Raw genomic sequence first — 19,603 nt, 5'->3', positions numbered from 1 at the left:
TTTTTTTCTGAGATGGAGTCTCGCTCTGTCACCCAGGCTGGAGGGCAGTGGTGCCATCTCCGCTCATTGCAAGCTCCGCCTCCTGGGTTCACGCCATTCTCCTGCCTCAGACTCCCGAGTAGCTGGGACTACAGGCCTGGCTAATTTTTTGTATTTTTAGTAGAGATGGGGTTTCACTGTGTTAGCCAGGATGGTCTCGATCTCCTGACCTCATGATCCGCCTGCCTCGGCCTCCCAAAGTGCTGGGATTAGAAGCGTGAGCCACTGCGCCCGGCCGACATACTTGTTCTTTATGTGCAACCACTTGACTTGCAGGAGGATACAATGAACAAACAATACAGCCTTCGTTACTGAGTAGACTATTCCTACACAGGTTATTCCTATTTCTCTTAAAGTTATGCAGTCAGGTTTTCAGAGCAGCAATTTATTACGATACATTATGAGGAAAAATATTGAGGCAGCAAAGTATGATCTAATATATTCTAAAAATTTGCTTTCGATGTATATTACAAAGCTATAATGAATATTTTTAAAGGGATTTTTAAGAATCAGACTTTTTTGTAATTTTTGATACAAAAACATATCCTGCAAATTAAAATATAGCTTCTAATTGCAGTAATGTGGCAGGTTTTTTTAAGTAAAACAAATGAGGTAGTGCACTGTCAGCCTGGATAACACCAGTGTTGGTGACAATGCAGGGAAACAATCACTTGTGCACACTGCTAATACTGACACCTTTCCCAGGGCGATTTGTGTCAGACGTCTTGGGTTCTGCATACTCTTTGAACCAATCTTATGAGTTAAGCATTATTATTCCACTTGTAGACGAAAAAACTGGAATTCTGAGACTAACTTTCCAAGGTCTTATAACAAATTAGTGGTGAAGCTGGGATTCACATTTCCAGCTATCTGATCTAAAACTTACATGTAACCTCTATATCATAAATCTCATTCGATAATGTAGGATTTGTTTTTGAAAGTTTTGCACAATGAAATAATATGCAACAATTTAACATGTTGTACAAGAGTATATAATGACATGGAAAAATGTGTGCTAAATTATAAACAGCAAATGTAAAATTAAAAACAATATAATTTTAAAGGTGCATAAATACACAAATAAAACAGATATGTGTGACATAAATATAGACGCATATCTAAAAAGACTGGTGAGATCACAGGTAACTTATTTTCTTCATTTTATTTATCTGTCTTCCTAAATTATCTACCTTTGCATTAAAAATTGTCTTTTTAAAAATGTTTTTCAATTATCAAACAGTAAACCTGCAATTTTAAGACATAATCTACTTTTATTTTAAAACGTATATAAAAATGAGACACAATATCAATTTAAAAATAGATTACTACAGTTCTCTAGTGGTCCATCTTTATTTCTTCTTACTTTAAGTCTAAACATTACAATTTCCCTAAGGTTGTTTACACTGCAGTCGTATAGCAAAAGGAAAGAAATCTAGAGAAACTGAGCAAGGGGACAGCAAAAACCCCTGGAGCTACTACTAACTGGCCTTTCATCTCTGGTGTGAATATCATGACTCCATGCTGTAATCCCCCAAGCATGCACTGAATTTTGTACCTTAAAATGAGACTACAGTATTGTCCAAATGAGGGACTCCACAGGAAAAAGAATATCAAGAACTCATGTTTATTTACTGATAAAGGATAAGGATGGGAAAAACAAAGACTTGCTAACTTTCCCATGTTGATCTTCACTAGCAGAACTGCTCAGCTTGTTTGTTCAGTCTGCAGCTTCTTTCCACGTGACTTACAAGGTGTTATTTTAGCATGAATGGAACCCCCTGAGTAACGTGACTGACTCAGGAAGAGCCAGTTCATGCAGCTATTAGCCTCCAGTTCTATCCCAGTAAAGAGAATATTCTTGTTGGATTTGTGGAAAGGCTCTGAGAGGAAGGAAGAGACATTAGTGAGAATTTCCCTCAGATAAAACATGTTTTAATTTAAAGAAATCCTGCTCAATTATTCCCCCCCCAATATTATATATGAATAATTTAGGATGGAAATTGAAAGCCTTGCTTTTTGTCAAGAAATTTTCTTCCTCCCAAATTTCCCATTGTTATAATGCAAACACATATATTTAATGGACAGGCCAATTTTCCTCCTACTTTCTTTCTGCATAAAGATTGGTTCAGTTCTCCTTAGCGTCAAGGACTGAAGAGTTTTTACTACATCCTTTTCACAAGTTAAAGTAGTAACTGTATATAGTACTTTATTTGAATTTTATTGCATTTCTAAGTATTATATGTACATCATAGACAATTTTGAAAATACCAAAAAGACCAAGGAAGATTACAGTCACCCATAATCCCACCACTCAGATAAAAACCCTTATTACTAATAGTAAAAATTACTAAGTTGGTTATTAGTTTAAAAGGGTACAGTAAAATGTCAAGAACACTTAAGTAGAAATTAAAAAAAAAAAAACTAAGGAAAAAGTAAAGGCATTTAAATTTGCTTTCAAATGAGGAAAACAAAGATTACCCATCCACAAACACGTATTCCAGATTCCCTTCCTACTTGGAAGTATCCACTAAGTACAATCGATGTGATTAAGAGACCGTAGTAGTCAGTTCTCTTGCCTAAACTCTATGCTCGATCATACCTCTGGTTGTTACTGTATAAAAGATGAACATTTTTCAGCAGTCACGTATATTCATAAAGGCACCTAATCACCAAATTACAGTAATATTTTATGAGTGAACAAAGGCCTGGGCAAACTGTCATCAAACTCTATTACTTGTTTCATCTACTGAATTTAAGATTTCACTCTCTTTAACTGCTAAGAGAGTTTTTTTCCCCTGTGAAATTTAATAAGCACTTTCTGCTACCAATTTCCAATAGAAAACTCCACAGAATCACAGCATAAAACATCTGAGGGTGGCTAAAAAGAGACATACTCAGGGATTATCCGAAAAAGGCCAAAGAGCCACCCAAAGGACTCAAGTAGATGAAATTATTTTAGTGTATGAAGTCTATTTGGTGTACAAAGTCTATTTCTTGGAATGACACATCTCATGTGACCTAGGCTCTGTGAAAGTAAGGGTTTTGTGGACAACGATCTCTGGGAAATGCTTTACAGTATATATTCTTCTTGAGCTTATTATACATTAGCATATTAAGGGTTATAAGCAGTCAAGAAAAAATAAAATAATTCACCTTTGTTTCAGACAATGTTTCCCAAACTTCTTTGCCCATGAATCCTTTGGAGGCATAACACTATTAATAACGAGATGCTCAGGATTTGTGGAACACATTTTATGAATGCCACCTTAATGAATAGATTGTCCAGGATCTTCAGCAATATTAGTAATCCAGAGTTAAGCGAGCTCAACAATGCTCACTCCTTTATTTAAATGTGTATAAACTGAATTTGAATAATTTACCATTATAAATATTTATTTTAAAAAATCAACATATGAGTAAATTTTAAGGTATGTAAATAATATCTCAATAAAGCTGTTTTTTTTTTTTTAAGAAATCAATGTGTTGTTTCAGAAATACTGAAAAGTAGAGTTACTTAGTGAACATGATATCAGAGCAAAAATAGGATAGTTTTAAGTAATATTTTATGCTGGCCAACGTGACTCATTCCTGCACAGTAAGAGAAGATACATCTACAGTTACTATAATGTCTTCCAGACTCTATGCCTCTCTCCCAATCCTACCTCTTCTAGCTTTTTTTCCCAAATATTCTGGCTAATGCTTATAAATTAATCTACTTAAGTCCTCCTAATAGTATAAGAGAATAAACTCATACTGCAGGGTGGCACTGAACAGCAGTAGCCATAGTCCCAAACAGCCCACTGTAAATGTAGTTTTTTACCTAATGTTCTTCCAAGAATATATATATGAAAAAATATTTTAAGAATTGCAAAGATTAAAAGTTTCTAATTCCAAATCTTTAGGTATAACTGGAATATAAAGAATATGTGTTATATATTTATCTGTGACATTATATGGTCTAATACACATCAAGTATAACCTATTTGAGAAGTAAGGTTCAAAGCTAAAAATCTCCCTTCTGATCTTATGATTTTTTTCCAGAAGTAAAAATTGACAATGTTGATATAGGTGCTAAATCAGAATCATACTCCATGCATCCGTCCTAGAGTTGATACAAGAAAAGCTTATCTCATTTGTTGCCATAGATGGATTATACCAGCTAAATAAATTTCAATGGTCACTTTTAGTTTCTTTATCTCTTGGTTCAAATACAAATATCATAAAAAGAAAAGAAGATGATATTTTTTAACATGCAAACCATTTACTGAACTATTGACTATTTTAAAATATCATTTTTAAAAGAGGCCACAAAAATTATAACATTCAGGAATTTTAGGTAAACTCCAAAGGTAAGCTTTTTTTTTTTTTTTTGTAGTCAACTTGTACCAAGTTTAGCAGCAAGAGGATACTTCCTTAGAGACTTTCAGTTGACTTAAACTCAGTTTCCGCTAGTGCTATGTAAAGCATCCACGATGGTTTTATTGTATTCTGCAATCTGCTTGGTCACATTTTTCATAATTGGCCGGTAATCACTCTCTTGACTCTTGGTTGCTATGACTAATTATATGAATTAAGGGGGAAAACAATGTCAATAAAAATCGAATTGTGGCTGAGAAAGGAACTAAATACTGATATTTTTCATATTTAAGATGGTACAAAAAAGCACAATAAGAATACTTTAAAATACAGTACATTATTTTAACAGATTAAGTATCGATTAAAACCTAAAATGCCAAGTTAAACTTATTGCAAAAAATTCATATACAATATAAACACTTTTTAATACTTAATATGTTACGCATTTTTAATCTAATTCTGGTCTTAGAACAACCTAACATTCAACGAACTAGTTCCCATATTCAAACATACATACACATATACACACACCATGTTCTCTAGGGTACCACAAATAATATAAGGCAAATTTCTAGACTTCACTCTTCTCCAAAATCACCTACTTTATGTTGCACAAAACTCCACTGCTAGACTTAGAGCATACTGTGAACAAGTCTTCTATTTTTAAACTAAGTTGCACTAACACTGGCAACAGAGCACGGAAAACACTTTATCTGGAGGTAAGTTGGGGTCCAGGCTGCTTCTGAGCTGAAGTTCAGCACCACCCTAGGGGAGAACCTATGCTGCCACTGAGTCAGGATCTACTTCTCCAGGCAGACACCCTTGAATGGGTCAAAGAAGGGAATAGGGAACAACTTTTAAGGAAATATTTGTTACAACTCCACAATACATGTTCTCAACAGCTGCTTACTGCCTCCTATAATCAAACTAAAAGTAAACAGTAAGATGAGACATAAGTATCATCTTTGTAGACATAAAATGGAGTTGAATTAACTGAAACAGGGATGAGCTTGGAAGTCAAACTTCTCAGGATCTTACTTAGTCTACCTCTCTTTGCTGCCCAGATATTCAAGGTAGAACATTATAAACAAGCAACTATATATTGTATACATATATAATATATGTTTTACTATATGGTTATATATAATTCTCCCAACAACACTGAGAAGGAAATATTAACTATATTTTAGAGATTTCAGAGATGATACAATTCTGGGGCCAAGAGCAGTGGCTCATGTCTCGAATCCCAGCACTTGAGCAGGCCGAGGAGGGATTGAGCCTAGGAGTTTGAGACCAGCCTGGCTAAGTTGGTGAGACTCCCGTCTCTAAACAAAAAAGAAATTCTTGCCATGTTTATCAGAAGATTTACTGATAATGTTTAACTTTACCCAAGCCCTGTGATCCTGGAAAACTGAATCTTAAGAGATGATACAGTGCTGGCTTGAACAGATTAAATTGTACAAAGTTTGTAACTTATAAGCAGTAGAGTTAACATTTAAAATTGGATCTCCCGACTCCAAAATCTGGGCACTTAATCACTATGCTACATTAAGTCTTTGTACTCTTTTTTTGGCAATTCCCAAAATCTGCTATTACTTTAGGGCACACACACACACACACACACACACACACACACCTCTTAACTACTGTAGAATTGAAACAGTCATATTCATTTAATTTAGCTCAGTGTTTTGTACATATTTGGTATTTAATAAGTATGTGTTGAACTAAATTTGAATCTTTAAAAAAATTCCTAGAAAAAAATAACTAACTCAGTCAACTTCATTTTTAGCTTTTTTTTTTTTTTTTTGAAATGGAGTCTTGCTCTGTTGTTCAGGCTGGAGTGCAGTGGCATGACCTTGGCTCACTGCAAGCTCCGCCTCCCAGGTTCATGCCATTCTCCTGCCTCAGGCTCCCGAGTAGCAGGGATTACAGGCACCTGCCACCACGCCCGGCTAATTTTTTTGTATTTTTAGTAGAGATGGGGTTTCACCGTGTTAGCTAGGGTGGTCTCGATCTCCTGACCTTGTGGTCCACCACCCCCGCCCCCCCGGCCTCCCAAAGTGCTGGGATTATAAGCATGAGCCACCGTGCCCGGCCCCATTTTCAGCTTTTTAAAGGATACATTCTTTCATCACAAAATTATTTTGCTCATGGTGTTGCCACTTTCTTTCCAAATTTGTAAGCTAAAAACATAAAAGAAAAATATTAACTAGTATCCATATTTAAAACAACTATATGTCTTTCTAAGAGGATAAGACAAAAAAAATCACTCCAACTTTAAATCTTATCAACTTGCATTTTATTGAGATAAAGCCATGGTAGAAAAAAAGATTAAATAATAGTAAATACATTAATACAGTGATGAATTCTATAACATGTTTTACCCTATATATTTTAATTATAAAATATTTTAAATGTTTATTATACCAATGAGCATGCCAACTAAAAGACAATTTATGATTTTCCTTTCCCTAAAAAAACTTTTAAAAGAAAAATGGGACACGATGGGAATCTCTTCTTGAAATCTGGAAGTCTAATGCCACAAATATAATATATATTCAAACACTGTCAAAGGTTCAGCCATATAGGAGAAACTTCCTTATTTCCAGGGCTAAATTTCCTGTCTAATTCCACAAGCTGTGATAAGAGCAGAGCTGCAGTGTGAAGATTATAAGAGAGCTGGTAAAAAGCTGGCACTGTTACAATAATTTCTGCATCAACAGGAAGCTAATGTGGATATTATATTGATGGTTGCTTCCTCAGAAGACAATTTTACTGTTATAGAATTAAATTGTTTTTCTGATTTAATTAACCTCGTAACTCTGGGTTATGGTCTTTCTTTTTTAAGATGCACATAGTTTTTTCCAAAGCAAAGGACCATTTGAAAATTGAAATGCTAAAATAATGTTCCGTCTGGACATTTCAAAGAAGTAATGATTAGTTTAAAAATACAATAATTGAAGCAGCAGTGGAAATGTTTCCTTCTACCCTCATGTTAAAATAATTTTCAGGGCGCAAATTCAGCCTTGATGTAGCATCCATCTCATTGTTTCCTCCAAAGAGATAAATCTAGATATTAGAATGAATCATAGCTCATTAATTATGTGAACTGTATGTGCTGTGAGCTGGTATTACTAAATCACATCAATCTCCCCCAGACAGGACCTTGAAGTTAAGATGGACTTAAGGAAGCAGTCAGCAGTTTCTGGCAGTAAATCTCTAATAACCTTCAGCAAAGTCAAGTACCAGACTTTTTTGTCATTGTTTAATACAAACAGGTGGCCTTCTTATAATGCATCAGACCTGTTAAGTGCTACAGGAATGGTATAAAAGCAATGCTATGTCAGATGGTCAAATTCCTTTTACATTATACCTCTATATTACTGACTTTCCTTTAAACCTCCAAGGATATCAAGAAAGAAAAATTCATTTTGAAAATCTGTTTTTCCCTAACTTATTTAAATAATCTGTTACATAAAATTCTTCATAGATGCCAAAAGCCAGTTTTCAAGAAAATAGTTGTGAAAGACAGGAAGATCAGGATTTGATTTAATCAGTTGGGATTCACAAAAGATGACAAATAACACAGAGAAGGATTAAAATTGTGGCTTATGTTGTGATTTCCAGTTATCACTACATGGAGTTAAGAATACAATTAGCACTTAATGTAGGGATAAACAAGGTAACCACTCACTGGCTCTAAGAAATGGTGTTTGTCAAATGCTTTCCATCTTAAATCATCTATTCAGTGAATGAGGAGGGCTAATATTCCATAAGAAGTATCAGTATTTTTTTCTAAGAGCCACTGAAGACAATGGCCTCACAAACTTTGTCTTGTTTCTTCCCCAGCACTCATCCTCACTCTAAACAACCTGAGAAAATTTTGTCACTGATAAGTCTATATCTAGGTTTGTGTATGAAGTAGAACAGAATAACTGGTAAATTTGAATTATGTAAACTAGTGATTTCTAACCTTTTAGTAGCTGTAGTAAGCTTTCATGAGATTCTACCCTTTTCAAAAAGAATGTAAGGTATATTTTGTTTTCAAATAGTACATCCATACAATGAAATAGCTAATACTATAGAAATGTCACCAAAGGCTGGGTGTGGTGGCTCACACCTGTAATCCCAGCACTTTGGGAGGCCGAGGCAGGCAGATCACCTGAGGTCAGGAGTTTGAGACCAGCCTGGCCAACACAGTGAAACCCTGTCTCTACTAAAAATACAAAAAAAAATGCCAGGCGTGGTGGCAGGCACCTGTAATCCCAGCTACTTGGGAGGCTGAGGCAGGAAAATCGCTTGAACCCAGGAGGCGGAGGTTGCAGTGAGCCAAGATTGCACCATTGCACTCCAGCCTGGGTGACAAGAGCAAAACTCCATCTCAAAAAGAAAAAAAAAGTTGAGCACAGTGGCTCAGGCCTGCAATCCCAGCACTTTGGGAGGCTGAGGCAGGAGGACTGCTTGAGGCCACAAGTTCAAGTCTAGCCAGGACAATACAGCAAGACCCTGTCTCTATAAAAAATAACAAAAATTAGCTGGGCATGGTGGTCTGTGCCTGTAGTCCTAGCTACTTGGGTGGCTGAGGCAGGAAGATCTGTTGAGTCCAGCAGCTCAAGGTTGCAGTGAGTTACAATTATGTCACCACATTCCACCCTGGGCAACAGAGTGAGACTCTGTTAAAAAAAAAAAAAAAAAGGCTGAAAAAAGTTAAGAAAATGTTGAAAATGTTGAAAGACTGTATGAATAGCATGATTTCACTTTTTGTAAAAACAATATGGATGTATGTAAGGACAAAAAGACTACAAGGATAGAGCACTAAAATGTTAACAAAATGGTTGTACCTAGGTAGTGGAAAATCAAATGACATTGTTTTTATTTTTCTCTATCATGATCACGTAACTATATGAAGAAAAAGGGGGATTTTTTTTTTTTTTTTTTTTTGAGACAGAGTCTCGTTGTCGCCCAGGCTGGAGTGCGGTGGCGTGATCTCAGCTCACTGCAACTTCTGCCTCTCGGGTTCAAGTCACTCCTCTGCCTCAGCCTCCAGAGTAGCTGGTACTATAGGCGTCCGCCACCACTCTCGGCTATTTTTTTGTATTTTTAGTAGAGATGGGGTTTCATCGTGTTAGCCAGGATGGTCTCTATCTCCTGACCTCGTGATCCGCCCGTCTCAGCCTCCTAAAGTGCTAAGATTACAGGCGTGAGCCACGGCGCCTGGCCAAAGAGCGAATTTTTAATGCATTTAGCATTTTAAACCACGTGTGCAAATTTCTAGCATAGACTAATTAGATATGAGAATGATCAATCTTTTTCAGACCATAGTTGTTGACTTTGTATATGACACATAATGCTTCATTCAATCATTCAACAAATAATTGCTGAGCACCTACTATGTGCCAACCAACAGCACAGTGCAAGGAATAAACGAGATAGACATTGTCTCTGTCCAGTCTCAGCTCTCAATCTAGACCTCACACACTGTTCAAGTAGTTATCAGCAAGATGAGTGATATGAAAAGGGGGCTGTAGGTTTATATATCTATGTATCCTATGTAAATAATTGGAGATATGAATTAAGAAGTTCAAGGATACCTGGATTGCTCTTTATAGCATTATTTCAATGGTTTTAAAACTAGAAATTACCTAAATATCCAATGAAAGGGAATTGGTTCAATATATTATGCTACATCCATGTACTGGAATATCATTAAGCTATTAATATTTTTTAAAAGTCAATATATATATTGACAAGGGAAAGTACTTATGATGTACAGTTAATCGTGAAAAACAAGCTCCTAAATGATATGTACAATATGGTGCAATTTCTATAAATGCTTAGAAATAAATGTGTACCTAAGTATATGCATAAATATGTGTATACACATATCTATCTATCTGTCTATCTATCTATCTCTCTATCTACCTATCTATCCATCGACTAAAAGAACCCACACTACAGCAACAATAAGCATTCTCTCTTCTGGGTGATGGGGTACTAGTCATTATAATTTATTTTATTTGTGATTTTTATGGATTTTTAGCTTCTGCATTAGTAATGTTTCACTTTCAAGATTTTTAAAAGATACTATCCCATATATCTTAATAGCTGTGCCAAAGACAGTATCTAACAGAGTTGGCTTTCAATATAGGTTTATAGAAAGTAAGAAAGCAGGAATCCATTCATTCTGAATGAAGACTGTGCAGAATCTGGCTGTCTTAAAAGTCAGAAAATATAGAAGGTATATAAAGCAAATTTTAAAATAAAAAAAGATTGGTTTTGGGGTGAAAATATAGACTAAGAGAATTTCAAAGTCATTTAAAACATTTTTTACCTGAGAATGTGTCTCATTTTCTTGCAATTGTGTTTTTAGTGCCTCATGTTCTATGTTTAGCGTCTCCATTATTTTCTTAAAGGCATTTCTGCGGGTTGATAAGATCATTCTCTCCTGATGTAATTTCTAGAAAGATCCAAATAGAAGTGACAGGTTATAGAAAATATGTAGTAAGCCAGCATAAAGCATATTTAACTTAATTTCAATAACTATATTCTGGTAAAATTGTATCAAGGCTATAACTACTCTAAAACCTCTTTGTAAAAATATCCTTTGAACTATAAGCTATGTTAACATTATCTGTATTAATAATTCTATTAATGCTGTCATTATCTCTCCCGACCCTACCAAATTAAGTCTAAATTAATGTAAATAGCAATGGAAAGCCACTGACAAGTTTCAGGTAGGATAGAGTCATAATCTAATCTGCATTTAACAAAGCTCATATTCGCTGAAATGCTCTGTATTAAGTAGCAGCTTATACCTTGCTTTTCAATTTTTGCTTTTCTTTAAAACTTTAAGTCACTCTAAATTCCAACTACATATGTAAACATTTTTATTTTTTCTCAGCTTATACATATAAAATAATCAACTTAAAATAACAAATCCTATTATACCACAAATCCTAATATACCACAAATATATTACATTTGATCAAGAAAAAAAAAAATCTGAATTGTAATTCTGTAAGACTTGGTTAACGTTTACCTTTTTCTTTTCTTCACCTGATGATTTTAAAGCTGGCAAATCATTATATGTCTCCAGATCAGTTGTCATTTGCTTAATTTTGCTTTTTAGAGAATGCTGTTCTTCAGTCATCTTACTTTCTAGAAGCTCCATTTTCTGCAGATCCAACTGCAGACGTTGACTGTCTGAAACATAAGAATTTAAGGTGATAATTAATCAAAATTTTATTCCTTTCAACAGAAGGAAATGTAATGCAACTATTAAAAATCATGTTTTACAAGAATATCTGTAAAAGAAGTATCTGTTCACTGTAACAAGTGAGTTAATATAAATTAAGAAAAAAAAAAAAACTCATCCCCTCAGTAACCAATTTCAGGTAACCAATATATTAGGGAATCAAGTTAACCTGATGCATATTAGCCACAACTGTCTCCATGCTAACAAACATGTAAGTTTTTTTCTTGCTTAGTAATACAATCTATATTATGAGATAAAGACACATTATTTTTAATAGGAGCATGACACAGTTACGTAGGGAAAAAACCAAGTTAAATAACATTATATATATATTTGAGCACAATTTTATAATTGCACATATAATCAACTCTTACTATCTGTGGTAGTTATGTCTATGAAGTTATTGTGAACAATGAGTTAGCAAATATTGAACTATTGCTCCTAAGGGAAATACAGGGTTAAGTTCTGTGAGCCTTTAGTCAAATTTTAGTCAATTAGCCAATATATTATCTTGCCTTATGTGTGTTTCTGTTTAAAGACATCTTATTTACTATAGGTTGTAGATTCACTAACACTGACCTCACAGCCAACAGCACTGTAACTTATGCCTGAATTAAGTTTACCTATCACACGTTTTCTCCACAAGCCACATCACAGCCTTTGTGCTTAGGAACACTTAGCACATCAGCACTTTGTTTGGGGCCATTTTAAACGGCATGATCACCAACAGAAAGCACAAAAATGCAAAAAACATGACACTAAATATACTGCAAAAAGGAAACCTGTTTATAGTATGAGAACTGATATAAGAAGGCAGAGTGTTGCCTTTTTCAACTTCTGTTGGCAATGTGCATGTCAGACTGTTGAAATTTTTCACGAGTCTGCCCATGTCCACAAATGATCACAAAAAAGCTCCAAGTATTTATTTGGGAGATATAAAGTATAAAGTGAGAAGGCAAATTCACATGTTTGTTAGCATGGAGACAGTTGTGGCTAATACACATCAGGTTAAGTTGATTCCCTAATGAAATCTATGAATAATGAGGATACCTGTGTGTGTCTCATTCTTCCATTGAAAAACACCAAGCATCTACTATATGCCAGGTGCTGAGGATATAATAGAAATCAACAGAGACATGGTTTTCACTCAGGGAGCTGTAACTTAGAGGTAGAAGCAGGCAAATAAGTATTTACAATAAACTGGATAAATAAGAAAAGAGTAGTACAGGGTGCCATAAAAGCATGTAGCAGGGATCAAGAGAGCTCTCTAAAGATATGTCTTTCAATTAAAGGCTTAAGGTTTATAAATATCACACAAAGAGGAAGGTAAAAGTGTTCCAGCAAAAACAATCAGCATGTGCAAAGTCTAGAGGTAAGAAAGTCTAGTACCTTTGGGCCAGTAACAGAAGTTCAGCATACTGAATAGTAAATGAATATGAATGAATTTGAAGAGTAAAAAACAATGCTTCAAAAGTCACTGATTTAAGAAAAGAGACTGTTATCCAACCAAAATTTTTTTTTTTTTTTTTTTGAGACGGAGTCTCGCTGTGTCTCCCAGGCTGGAGTGCAGTGGCGCAGTCTCGGCTCACTGCAAGCTTCGCCTCCCGGGTTCACGCCATTCTCCCGCCTCAGCCTCCCAAGTAGCTGAGACTACAGGCGCCCGCCACCATGCCCGGCTAGTTTTTTGTATTTTTAGTAGAGACGGGGTTTCACCATGTTAGCCAGGATAGTCTCGATCTCCTGACCTCGTGATCCACCCGCCTCGGCCTCCCAAAGTGCTGGGATTACAGGCTTGAGCCACCGCGCCCGGCCCCAACCAAAATTTTTAAAGTTTGTGTAATTAAGCCAGGATTTCTTCAATATTTCCTTTTACCCCTTTAAGAGTTTTAAAAGTCAACCATAGCGACATACACTATTTAAAAATATATATGTATATGTACACATAAATATAAATATCTATATAGCAAGACTTAAATGTTGTTGCAAAGAGTTTTGTTTTGTTGGATTCTTATCGCTACCAGGGTTAGAAATAGTTATGAGAACCAAAGAGCTGAACAAGTGACTAAGGCTTATGCTATTTTAATACTCTAAATAGGAACTGTTTTTAGCCTGTAGATACTTTGACTATTTGGAGTAAATACTGATATAAATCTAATTGCAAGTTTAATTTGAATATATACCAGGGAAATACATTTAAGAATCATACAAATTGATTTTTCTTGATAAAAAGAGAAAATGGTTGGTATAGGGTAAAGTTTATCTTCCTTTAACAACAGGTCCCCAGAGAAAAGCTAAATGCTACTCCAAGGGAAGAGACAGGAAGAGGATGCAGTCTAGTTCCTTCTGATATGCTGTGAAGTTGCAAAGTTTACCAAGCAGTGTGTACACAGTAGCAAAATCTCAGAAGGAACCACTTTGACCTGGGGAAGTGTTTCTAAGATAGTCTGTCATCAGCACATTTGTTTACTCTCTGGAGTTTCCTTTCAAAAAATATAAATAAAAACTATTGCTGATAAATCCCTTGCCTCTTTGCCCATGCAGTACATCAGTGTTTCTCAACCTTTTTCTTACATTATTGACTCCCTAAGAAGCCGTTTACAGACTTATTTCCCCCAATCACCTCACTCCCCTGAAATTTTTTTTTTTTTTTTTTTTTTTTTTTTTGAGACAGAGTCTCGCTCTGTCGCCCACGCTGGAGTGCAGTGGTGCGATCTCGGCTCACTGCAAGCTCCGTCTCCCGGGTTCACGCCATTCTCCTGCCTCAGCCTCCCGAGTAGCTGGGACTACAGGTGCCCGCCACCACGCCTGGCTAATTTTTTTTGTATTTTAGTAGAGACGGGGTTTCACCCTGTTAGCCAGGATGGTCTCGATCTCCTGACCTCGTGATCCGCCCGTCTCAGCCTCCCAAAGTGCTGGGATTACAGGCGTGAGCCACCGCGCCTGGCTTCCCCTGAAATTTTTAATCACCGATGTAGTGTGTAGCCCTTTAGGTACAGTGACCTGTGAAGGGCCATTATAATATCTAGGTTTTCTTCACCCTTCCCCCAAGAAGCGATTGCTCCATTAAAAATAATAATAATAATAAAAATAAAACACAGAGTACACTAAATCCATTATATCTGAAAGGCAAACAAGAATATTATAAACCTCTCATGGTGCTTTCAAGATACAAAAAACTTATTGAGTTGGAGGATGGTTTTAGGGAAAGAAAGAAAAAATTATATGGTTGGTTGAAGTTAAAATGAAAACAATGTAGTAAATGAAATTAAAGTCATTATCAATGACTTTCACCTTTACTAAGAAAAATTTCCAGCAAAATCTTTATCATAGCATTAAACTGGATTTTTATCTCCATTGAAGTCAGTTTTCTTTTTTTTTTTTCCACTGTACATCTCTGGAGAACACATAATGACTCCTTTTTTTTTCTTTTTTGAGATAGAGTTTTGCTCTGCCGCCCAGGCTGGAGTGCGATGGCACGATCTCGGCTCACTGCAACCTCCACCTCCTGGCTCCAAGTGATTCTTCTGCCTCAGCCTCCTGAGTAGCTGGGATTACAGGCATGCGCCACCACACCCAGCTAATTTTGTATTTTTAGTAGTGATGGGGTTTCACCATGTTGGTCAACCAGGTCTTGAACTCGTGACCTCTGATGATTCGCCCACCTCGGCCTCCCAAAGTGCTGGGATTACAGGCGTGAGCCACCTCGCCCGGCCCATAATGACTAGCTGTTAAAAGGAACTATAAACACAAAGTATAAAATGTGGAATGAATACAAAGTCTTGATTATTGAATTTGTTTCCTGGTATTGATTTTTGCCTTTTAAAAAATGTACATTTCTTGACAGCTGTTACAGAAGATAGCTTAAAGGGGGAAAAACTTGTTGAATTTACATTGACCTTAGATAAATGAAAAACTTGGGCATTAAGATCTAAAATACAAAACAGGTTTTCTAGATGAAATAATAAAACTATAAAATTATTTAGTTTATAGAAAAGAGAAAATATTTAAAAATATTCATATATGTCCAAAAGAAATGAAAATAGGATCATGAAGAAATATTTACACACCCATGTTCACTGCAGCATTATTCACAATAGCCAAAAGGTGGAAGCAATCTAAATGTCTATAGATAGACTTTAAAATAGGATATATACATGCAATAGAATTGTTATTGAACCTTAAAAAAGAAAATCCTTCTTTGCTACAACATGGATGAACCTTGAGGACATTATGCCAAGTGAACTAAGCCAGTCCCCAAAGGACAAATACTGTATGACTTCATTTATATGAGGTAATTTAAAGTAGTCAGACTCATAGAAACAGAAGTAGAATGGTGGTCTCCAGGGGTCAGGGAATAGGGAAATATGGAGTTGTTGTTCAGGAGGTATAGTGTTTTAGTTCTGCAAGATGAAAAAGTTCTAGAGATTTGTTGCACAACAATGTGCATATAGTTAACATTACTGTATTGTACACTTCAAAATGGTTAAGATGATAAATTTCGTTGTGTTTTTTTACAATAAAAATAAACTCACAGTCAAACCAATACTAGTTATATATCAAGAATGTAATTCCTCCAGTTACTTGGCATATAGACATACAAATAAAACTATGGTAAACTCAACAAATCTGGATGTAAAATAGGCTTAAATATAGCAATTATATACCTATATCACCACTATTAATGCAATTAATAGCATTCAGTATGCATTTATAGGTCCATAATCCCTTATCTAAAACTCTTGTATTTCTGAATGCAGAATTCTTTGGATTTTAGAAAAGTAATATAGCACATATACTAATAATTACATAACAGCAGGGTCTGAGATAATACCTTGTCATCAAGCACACGAATATTTCTACAGCAAAAAGCATAAATAGTCACACTAGGTAGGACAATTAAAAACTATAAATAGCCTCATGTCAGTTCAGGTCAGGTCAGGTTTTGCTGCCAATATCTTTTTAGATTTTGGGAATCCAGATAAAGGTATTATGGATCATTATTTCATTTCAAAAATCCTTCAACATTCTTAAATTAGCAAATATTAATTAGGTTTTCATTTCTCGTTATCTCTAACTGTAGTAATTGCAGGTAGACAAAAACATAGCTAATTCAAAGCTGCCACACACCAGCATAAAGAACACCCATAGAAGCCATTAGTTCATAAACCAAAGATCCCATCAAATTTTTACATGGCTTTATCCTAGTCTCTTTAACCTCAACTTTATTTGTGTCTAATCTCCACCTGCACCATCCCAATGGCAGCCAGTAGCCACATGTGATTTTTGAGCACTTTTAAGTATGTCTAGTCCAAGCCAGGTGCAGTGGCTTATGCCTGTAATCTCAACACTTTGGGAAGCCGAGGTGGGCAGATGGCTTGAGCCCAGGAGTTGAGACCAGCCTGGAAAACATGGTGAAACCCCATCTCTATTAAAAATACAAAATATTAGCTAGGCATGCTGGTGTGTGCCTGTTGTCCCAGGTAGTTGGGAGGCTGAGGTGAGAGAAGCACCTGAGCCCAGGAAGTAAAGGCTGCAGTGAGCTATGATCACACCACTTCACTCCAGCCTGGGCAATGAGAGGGAGACCCTGTCTTATAAATAAATAAATACATAAATAAATAAGGCTAGTCCTAATTGAAATGTCATGAAAATAAAATATCTTTTTGATCATTTTTATATAGTTTACATGTTGAAATAATATCTGGGCTATACCAGTTTAAATAAAATATATTATTAAAATTAATGTCTCTTTTTCAACATGGCTACTAGAAAACTTTAATTATATAAATATAATATATATTGGCATTACATTTATCTTGGACAGTGCTGCTCTAGTCCCATGCTAGTAAGCATGACTTAAACTAATTAAAATTAAACATCATCTCTTCTTAACTATTCAAGACTGGGCTGGGTATGTCCCCTATGTACTTCCATTGCTCCTTATGCTTATTTCTATCATAGCATTATTTCACTATATCATAACTGTCACTCCACGAGGTTGAAAGTTTCTTGAGGAAACAGATTAGATTTTTTTAAGCCTCTTATACTGACAAAGATTCAATCTTTGACCAAACTAACTAGGCTCCTCTGAGTTCTCTTCTCAACTAGGCCTCAACCTCTGCCTATAAAAATTCCACTCTCAGCACAAATGATTTCATGCACCACCTTCCACCCACATTAGAAGATTTAAACAAACAGTTTCTAACAGCTCAAGTCTGCATCCCTAGGATGACCCTATCCCCACTTTAAAGTGCCTGCCAGACAAAGCTTAAGGCTGCCAAAAGAATGTACTATTTATTCTAGCCCATACTGGTCAACAGGCCCGACTACCCTTTCTTAGAGCATCCAGTTGTGAATCTTTCCTCTGTACCTTTAAGATGTATATGTGTGTTAGTCTATTTGCACTGCTATAAAGGAATACCTGAGACTGGGTAATTTATTTTTAAAAAATAAGTTTATTTGGCTCATGGTTCCACAGGCTGTACATGAAACATGGTGCCAGCAACTGCTTCTGGTGAGGGCCTCAGGAAGCTTATAATCATGACAGAAGGGCACCAGGTATCAGGGGAAACCTACCCCCGATACTCAATGTAGGTTCCTTTCTATTTCCTTAAGTGTTGGCCGGTCTGAGAAATAAAGGGAAAGAGTACAAAAGAGGGAAATTTTAAAGCTGGGTGTCCACGGGAGATATCACAGAAGGGGAGCCTGCGTGTTACAAGGCAAGAGAGAGAGGGAGGAAGTGCCAGGCTCTTTTAAACAACCAGATCTCGCCTGAACTCACAAAAAACATACCCATTACCACAAGGATGACACTGAGCCATTCATGAGAGATCCACCCTCACGACCCAAACATCTCCCAGTAGGCCCACCTTGAACACTAGAGGTCACATTTCAACATAAAATTTGGAGGGGACAAAAAATCCAAACCATATCTATATGTACCTCCCACAACTCAGAAGTATTTTTCTCAAGGACCTAAAAGCCATTGCATTAAAATGTAATTATCGGGAAAGTTAGGGCCTCTGCCTGCTAGTCTGTGTATAAGCATAGAATCCTAACTTGATACTTGCTAGCTAACAGACACAGCTGGCCTAATCAGCATGTACACTGATGAACTCTGTAATTTTTCTTTTCCCTTACCACTCCCTCATTCTCCCTTTAAAACACTCAATCACCTCTGTACTAATCAAAGTTGATTTCAATTCATGCTGGACCCTGCTTGCTTACTGCCACACTGTATTACTGACTAAAATCTGTCCTTAGCACTTTCACTTGCATCCAGCTTTGTTTATCTTTAACGATACCCAGAATTATATAGCACAGGCGTGAAATAAGTATTCAATAAATGTTGTTAAATCAGTGACAATATACAATATAATACTACCCAGCTGATGAAAAAAGCCATACATAATTCTGGGGCAATAGGCAATCATAAATTATAGCCTCAGTCAATGAGGCTTTAAAAAAATCAAGAATAACACTGATACATTTAAAAAAAAAAAAAAAAAGAATATTAAAATCTAGGTTGTTTTCTCACCTGAAGTCAAATTCCGAGCTGTACTTTGTGATTTCTGCACTTCAGTAGATTTAAAATTGAGGTCATCCTGCATCATCTTTAGCTCTTGATTGGTGATAGAGGATATCTGTTTCATACGATTTATATTCTGCATTTGCAGAGAAATAAAAATACAAAAAAATCCACTGATTTAACTCTCAATAAAACCCTTGGAAAACACTGTCAAAGGATGAGATGTTTGGATCAGGTATTTGTTTTTGAAATACACCATTCAAGTTATATGTTGTGTGTAAAATGAGATTCAAAATTGGATTTTCTCAATAAAGACAGACTATAAATTCAAAATTGTGGGGTTTTTTTTCTTCATTTCCTTTATTTCACTGTAGAAAAAAATTCAACTACACTATTTTAGAAACTGGTTGTAGTCTTAAAAC

General features: G+C 35.8%; 1 protein-coding gene across 6 annotated transcripts in view; it reads right to left on the bottom strand.

The window, feature by feature from the left end:
• Positions 1 to 1,647: 1,647 nt before the first annotated feature.
• Positions 1,648 to 19,603, bottom strand: part of IFT74 (intraflagellar transport 74) — a 133,913-nt gene continuing 115,957 nt past the window's right edge. For 2 of the 6 annotated variants that reach the window (XM_031654290.1, XM_031654289.1), the window contains exons 16-20: positions 19,191 to 19,317; positions 11,438 to 11,601; positions 10,730 to 10,855; positions 6,521 to 6,581; positions 1,650 to 4,596 (exon numbers count right to left, since the gene is read on the bottom strand). In XM_031654290.1, the coding sequence (XP_031510150.1) occupies positions 4,478 to 4,596; positions 6,521 to 6,581; positions 10,730 to 10,855; positions 11,438 to 11,601; positions 19,191 to 19,317 (597 nt within the window). In that variant the 3' untranslated portion in view covers positions 1,650 to 4,477. Of the gene's footprint in view, positions 4,597 to 6,520; positions 6,582 to 10,729; positions 10,856 to 11,437; positions 11,602 to 19,190; positions 19,318 to 19,603 lie in introns of all 6 variants that reach the window. The other 4 variants (XR_004177900.1, XM_031654291.1, XM_031654292.1 and 1 more) reach the window with 4 other exon arrangements.

This window comes from Papio anubis, chromosome 13 (genome assembly GCF_008728515.1).
Source record: "Papio anubis isolate 15944 chromosome 13, Panubis1.0, whole genome shotgun sequence".
NCBI lineage: Eukaryota > Metazoa > Chordata > Mammalia > Primates > Cercopithecidae > Papio > Papio anubis.
This window is presented reverse-complemented; position numbering and strand designations above follow the sequence as displayed.